We start from the raw sequence: 7,259 nt of genomic DNA, 5'->3' as shown, positions 1-7,259 counted from the left end.
GGATTCAATCGCTATTCGGTGGATGCGCTCAGCCGTGCGACAATGTAGCCCAGCGGGTCGGGACGAACTGTCATCGGCAAGTGGCGTTGCCGTTGCACAATGGGGAGCCCCCGATGCGCCGTGCAATTGTGGGCCAATTCTCCATTCTAGTCCGCGATAACGCGGCTTCAGAGAGCGCCTCCGATCGGATACCGAGTCCAGTGAGCCCGGGTCTGGGAACTGGGCGCACTGGGAAACACAATTCTCCATTTAGTGCGCCATCTTTCGAGTCGCTTCTCAGCCACGCGGCACAATGTTTGCATTCAAATTCAAAGACTGGCTCCGCGACTTGGGCTTTTTCGGCCACGCTTCATTTGGCCCGCTATGCTTTTTATGATAACTTCGTGACCATCTCTCGCTCGATAACTTGGCGATCCGAGCTCTTCGCTTTTTCTGGGTCACCGCGGGCCGATTGTCCTCCAGAACACCATCCAGATCGGTCGATCGACACTCGTGGCCCTTACCGCTTCGCTTCACCCCTTTCGTAGATCCTGCTGACGTCGCTGGTAGCGGTGTGTTCGTGCGCGCGGCTAGACAACAACTACCTGCCCCCACCGGGGGCCGCATCTTCTGGCGGTGGGCCCGGACTAACGGCGCCCTCGCCGGCTGGCGGTGGATTCGGTAGTAAACCCGCCGGTGGACCTCCAGCCGCCGGTCCCGGATTCGGTGGCTCTGGACCTGGAGCCGGTGGGTTCGGTGGCCCACAGGGCGCAGGTGGCTTCGGAGGGCCCGCATCCCGACCGGGAGCGAGCGCTCCCGGGGCCGGAGCGCGTCCTCCATCGCCCGCCTACGGACCACCGGGCGGTGGATTTGGCGGTGGAGCTCCTTCATCCTTCGGAGGTGCGGCACCTGCGTCATCCTTCGGTGGTGGTGGTGGTGCACCGTCCGGTGGATTCGGTGCTCCGGGCGGCTCGGCTGGATTCGGGGGTGGGTCTGCCGGGGGCGCTCCCGCAGCTCCGGCCGGTCCGAGTCAACCGCCGATCGAGATCATCTCGTACGAGAACATGAACAACGGCGACGGGAGCTACAAGTACAGGCAAGTATTTACCCCGATCCCGCTGCTGGCCGCTGTTCCCTCTAAACCCGTGTTTGTATCCACCAGCTACGAGACGGCGAACGGGATCAAGGTGCAGGAACAGGGCGAAGTGAAGAACAAGGGCTCCGAGAACGAGATCCAGAGTGTGCAGGGTTCGTACTCGTACACCGCGCCGGACGGTCAGGTCATCACCGTGACGTACATCGCCGACGAGAACGGCTTCCAGCCGCAGGGAGACCACCTGCCGACGCCGCCTCCGATTCCGGAAGAGATCCGCAAGGCGCTCGAAGCCACGGCCGCTGCGCAAGCCGCCGGTGGTGCCGGTGGACAGGGTGGGTATCCGGGGGGAGCTGGTAAACCGGCGGGAGGCTACCCTGGCTCGGTGACGGGATCGGGTGGTTACCCGTCCGGAGCCGGTGCCCCAGGCGGGGGAGCCCGTCCGGGTGGAGGTCCTGCCGGAGCAGGCCAGGCAGGATACCCGAGCGGAGGACCTTCGAGTGCGGGCGGCTATCCCTCCGCGGGTGGATCGGCCGCCCCGGGTGGATCGGCCGGATATCCTTCGGGTGGACCCACCGCCGGTGCTCGCCCATCCGCTCCCGGCAGACCTTCCGGAAACGGGTCATTCAACCCGCAGTCCGGCTACCAATATTGAGACCAGAAGACCCGGCTCGTAGCGCGCTAGCTAACGATCATTGCATTTCATTAAACCGGCCCGCGGCTGGTCCAACGGAAACTCACTGCGCAAAACGCAAAACAAAAACGAACAAAAACAATCCCCACGCTGTAAATAAGTTAAATGGAACGGTTGAAATAAACAGAAAAAAACGTAATGTAATGTAAACACGAAAGGCCCCTCTTCTTCCACCACCGGAGCGGTTAATCAGTCCGCGGGGGTTTATGATGCTGACGCCCGAACTTGAACTTGTCGACGACGACGACCACGGAACCAGTGTCTTCGGATCGGACGGCGCCGCGGGCGATGCGTGAAGATGAATGAAAACGGGTTTCAATGGTTCCGCAAACCGGTGTCGGTTGTAAAAGCTCCAACCATCGTAAAAGACGAACCTTTGGCAGAAGCCCAACAACTGCGAACAATAATCGCCTGTAGGGTATGCAATTTCATTGCATACGAAAAGGCGCATTACGCATGGTCTCGATTCTATTAAAACTCTTCGGTAACCTTCTGAAGTAGGTCGCTTCAGTGCAGTTTGTGAAAATCGTTTGTTCTACAAACAAAACCTAGTTGAAATCAAGAAAGCTGCGTGAGAAACAGAGTGTTTTAATTATTGCAAAAGAGCTGATCGATCGTACTTTAAACCCGCTTAACAGACGAAACGGTGCCAACAATCGTCCCCAGACTCAGCATACTCTCACAGCATAGCATACTCATACCAACACTAGAAGATTCGACATTAACAAATTGATGACGCTTCAAACACGTGTTAGGTTCTTTAATCTGTTGCTCCTCTAACATGCCAAAACAGTCGTAAATTAGCTACGGTTGAATGTCAGCGTGGTGCGCATAATTACTGCTCATGAATTTATTGACATCCAAATTGATTTATGCGCTACGTGCTACCCAGCATCCCCGATGGCGGATCGAATCCCTCGGACAAAACGTTTAATGTTATGATACGCTCCGTCACGAATAGCGGCTCGGTGCACTCATGTGTTGGAAGCATAATTTGTTACAAGTCAATTTGAATCAACGCCGCACTAGATCAGGATTACCGATCCAGTCGATCGGCTGGGTATTTTTTCAAAACAGTCGTGACAGCTACCTACCGTGGCAGGCGCACCCTTCGAAATCGATCCTAACGTGATCTAGCCGACATCTCGGTAGGAAGTTCTGAAGCAGGAAGATCCCATTTGACCATCACAGCTTGTGCTACGATGGGCTCCGATTTGACCGTACCTTTACTCAATGTTCCAGAGGATGCTCGGGGAAGCACACAAAGTAAACAAATATCACAACCGACGCCGTTTTGAAATGTCATCCCCATGTGGCCCATGAGTTACAGCAAGCGAGCTTCCCGGGCTCGTGAAAGATCGTGCCATGTCGACTGGGTAACACATTAAGTACGTGGAATTGAAGGACCTTCGTTTCGACTTTATTTATGTTTATTTCATAATATATCACATGCTGCACTGTAAGTTCACCATATACGATACACATTTACTTGATTTGTTGTTAGATTGGTGTTTCCTTAAACGATGTGGCGCTTATAAGTATAATCAACATTAACCATCATTTGTATGATGGATAAGATATGATATGGTAGGGCCAACCTTGAATTTGCCCATATGTTTCGCTTCATTTTTACGTAGACAGCGTGTGTTTGTTCGCCGTTCAAGTTCAAGGGCTCAATGGCATACATTCCTGAGAGGTTCAGGACTGTCAAACACAAGATTTGATTGCCAAACGCTTAAAACCTGCATTCTTCGAACACACTCAAAAGCATCCATCACGAAGGTGGCCATCACCATATTTATGATGTGATCGACAATATGTTTCCTTATTTGAGGCGTGATATAAAAATAGAATCATTCCTACCAACCGCCATTGTGCAGCTTCATTCGAAGCAGACAGCTTAGGTTCACGGGTGTAGCATTCACCTCATTCGACATAATTAGCTCGTCTTATCTCCTGAAGGCCCGCCCAGGTCTTGTGCCTCTAGGTCGACGGAGCCGTTAATCCAGTTGCCGAAACTTTTGACCTTTCTTCTATGCTTCGCTTCATGGGCCATCTGCCGTATTCGGGGAACGGACTGCAAGATGCTGTACCGCACCAAGAGCTCACCTGGAGCCCCGCAACGATCTGCCAAAAGTAGACAACCCAAAGAACAATGCTCTAAACGACACACATGCATGCTGTAACGTGAAAGAAATCATTTTTTATCAGCAAACACCTCGGAAGGTGTCAATTATGTGGAAGATAATAAATCATTTCTTCATTGCCGAGTTGGTCGAGTTCGCCAGGCGCGTCGGTCGAACATTGCACGGAGTACCCGACGACGACCCGGCAAGGGCGACCCGGGAGCGCCTCGGCCCCAAAGATCGGTAGTTGCCGTCTGCTGTTAACAACAATGACGATCGTCTTGGAGGTTGTCCATGGTGCAATCGGTCGGCCACCGGTCGGGGTGCCAGCAACAGCAACCTCCAGAACAATGTCATTGTCGGAACAGAGATGACATCCTTTTCGTCGGTGTTTTTTTCTCCTTCTTCTTGCCGGCGTATCTTCCTACTTTGGAGTCATAATTTCTTAAGGTCACTCTACGGTCCGACTTAGTATGTGGTGCGCGAAGACCTGGCTGGCTGGGGGATCGAGTTCGAACGCGTGTTCGAGGCTTCTTGCGATGCGCCACGGCCAGCACCGGGGACCTCATTTAGTGGCTCACTCGTACGCCTCACGCCCGAGCGCCAACTCACGGCCGAAACTGGTTTCAATGTAGGATCCATCTTCTTCTCCGTGTCGTGCCGGGCACACTACGTGGCGCGCACTGCAGAATGTAATTGATAACTTGATTCTGGCTCCATCGCTAAACGTCGAAGGCACACATTGCCCACCGTTTTGGCCACCGCTACCGTTAGAGGCGTCGAACGATCGGCGGCTGCCGAGACGCCTTCCTCTATTGGAACATTTGAATCGAAAGGCAATAATTTGTCATCTAGAGGCTGAACAACACACATCGCAAAGTGGTATTTTCCCATGAATGGATCGCCTTCTCAGAAACGGGCGGAATCGGGCGCCATTATGGCCATTCTTTCTGGTCGCTCACGATGGCTCATTTGAGTGGCTGGTCAAAGGTGACTGGAAATCCCACAATATACAGGGTTATCCATTTTTTTTTTTTTAATCTTAGAAGAACGGACCGGGCCGTATTTATAATACTTACTACTAATTGTATTAAAACTAAGGTGACTGTATGGTGCGCATCATGGACTAGCGGCGTCGTAGATCCTTATTTTTTTGAAAACGAAGAAGGGAGGATCACTACCTTTAATTCCGAGGGATACATCCAGATGATCAGAATTGTTTTTTTCGGACTGCAATTGAAGATATGGACTTAGAAGTTATTCATCATGATCATACAAGGATTCGACATCGTTGGACTTTTTGTTGTGGTGCTACGCAAAAGATCGTGTTTATGCTGACAAGTCTGCAACTTTGGAGCATTTGAAAAATAACAATAACATTCGAGCTAACACTCGAAATGGGTAAAAAAGTCATTGAGAATTACCTTATCAGAATCGACTCTTGCCATAGATCCCGAGGCGGCCATTGTGTTTCCCGGATAATGGCAAAACACAAACTTTATGATAAATAAAATATTTTATCTAAATTACATTTTTCATGTTTTTTTTCTTTTGTTTTTTGAAGTCCTTTCGTTAAACTAGATAAAAAATAACCTATATTTTTAGATTCTGTTTGATCTATGTTTTGATACTGCTGACTGAAATTATACTTTTCGATACTCTAGATACTCAAGACACGATGGTGAATAAGAATATATTAGGTTGGCTAAAAAGAAATCGACGTTTTTTGGGTGATGTTCAGAACTATATTTAACAGGTTTCCAATGGTCCGATTTGCGTCAAATATGCACCATTTTGTTGGAAAATTAGTTGTCTTTTCAAAGGTAGTCTTATAATGTCTTTCTTGTAAAAGGATTATTCGTTATTGGCGAAAAACTCGAGAAATCCATTTTCATAATCCTTTTTTGATCTCAGTTTTTCATCACTCAGGAAATTTTGTAATGCGCGAAAAAGGTGTCAATCGCTTAGTGCAAGGTCTGGACTATACGGTGGATGCATTAAAACTTTCCAACCAAACTCCTGGATTTTCTGGCGAGCCACCAAAGACGTGCGTAACATTTCGTTGTCCTGTTGGAACACAAAACCTCTTCTGTTGACCGATTCTGGCCGTTTCTCGTCAATTGCTAGCTTCGAACGGTACAGTAAATGACGGTAGCAATCTGAATTTAGTATTAAGCCACACGGAAGTTGCTCATGATAAACAATTCCCTTCAAGTCCCGCCATATACCCCGTAGAACCTTCTTAGCCGTTATTCCTGGTTTGGCCACCGGTTAATCTGTTTTACCACCCTTAGACCACGATTATTTTTACACAGTATTGTCGTATGTATGCCATACCTCATTCCCAGTATCAATCATTTAAAGAAATGGGTCGTTTTTGTTCCGTTTGGCCAAAACTTCGCAAATGGCAAGTCGAGCCATCATGTTTTTTGGTGTAAATAGGGTGGGGCCCAAACATCGAGCTTCTTTGTGAATCCAGCTTTGCGCCAATGACTTTAAGCTGTTCGATGATTGATCTTTAGCTCCTGGCCGATGCTCTGATTACTAAAATGCCGATCTACTTTGATTATTTCTGCGATTTTATCGACATTTTCGATGACAGGTCTGCCTGTGCGAGATGCATCTTTAACATAAAAAATAACCGAAACGGGTCAACGAACCCAAAATTAAACGTTACTAGCTTTTAAAGTATCGAGACCATAAACACCATGCACAATTTCAGCGGCCTAGCATGAATTTTCGCCTTTATCGGACAAAAACTTTAAAATATACCGAATTTTTTCATCGTCGACCTCCATTGTTAACACCCTGTAACTCACAAACGTATGAAACAAACAAAAAACAATGAATGCATTTTTTAAAGTGTAAGGAATCAGCTTTAAAACGAGCCTAAACTTGAAACTGTACGATCGATACTTCACGAGATATCGATCACTAAAGGCATCTATCGTGAAAAACGTCGATTTCTTTTTAGCCAACCTAATATATTTTTTAAATTTTCTATGTTTCTGGTAAACCCAATAAAACCAGAGAAAACTAAAGAAATTGATCATCACAAAAAAAAGATGCAACTCAATTTAATTTAACCTTATCCCAACTGTGACCCAACTGCAACGGTTATGCTCACAATAAAGTCAACATTTCAATTCCGTTTACCATTCCGCCGTTTGTCAGCTTCGCTAACGAACCATTTCGCCACCGGATCGTCAACAGAGTTTCGCAACACTTCGCCAATGCCCTTATCGCCGGCCGGCGGCGTCAGGATATATCGAGTGAAAATAAAAGTAAAACAGTACTCCACCTCCACCTCCGCCGCTGACTGGTCAACCCACGGTCCACTAGCCAACCTCAACCGGTATCGATGGCA

The 7,259-nt window shown here is 48.6% G+C and overlaps 1 protein-coding gene across 1 annotated transcript; it reads left to right on the top strand.

Annotated features, from left to right (window-relative positions):
- Positions 1 to 462: 462 nt before the first annotated feature.
- On the top strand, positions 463 to 1,872 carry LOC128276339 (pupal cuticle protein 36-like; the record flags this gene model as incomplete). Its single annotated transcript, XM_053014806.1, is given in 2 exon segments — positions 463 to 1,075; positions 1,142 to 1,872. Coding segments are annotated over 2 exon segments (1,199 nt in total), but the record flags the coding sequence as incomplete, so codon positions are not given.
- Positions 1,873 to 7,259: the final 5,387 nt, after the last annotated feature.

Source organism: Anopheles cruzii, unplaced genomic scaffold, assembly GCF_943734635.1.
Source record: "Anopheles cruzii unplaced genomic scaffold, idAnoCruzAS_RS32_06 scaffold00954_ctg1, whole genome shotgun sequence".
NCBI classification, from domain to species: Eukaryota; Metazoa; Arthropoda; class Insecta; order Diptera; family Culicidae; genus Anopheles; species Anopheles cruzii.
This window is presented reverse-complemented; position numbering and strand designations above follow the sequence as displayed.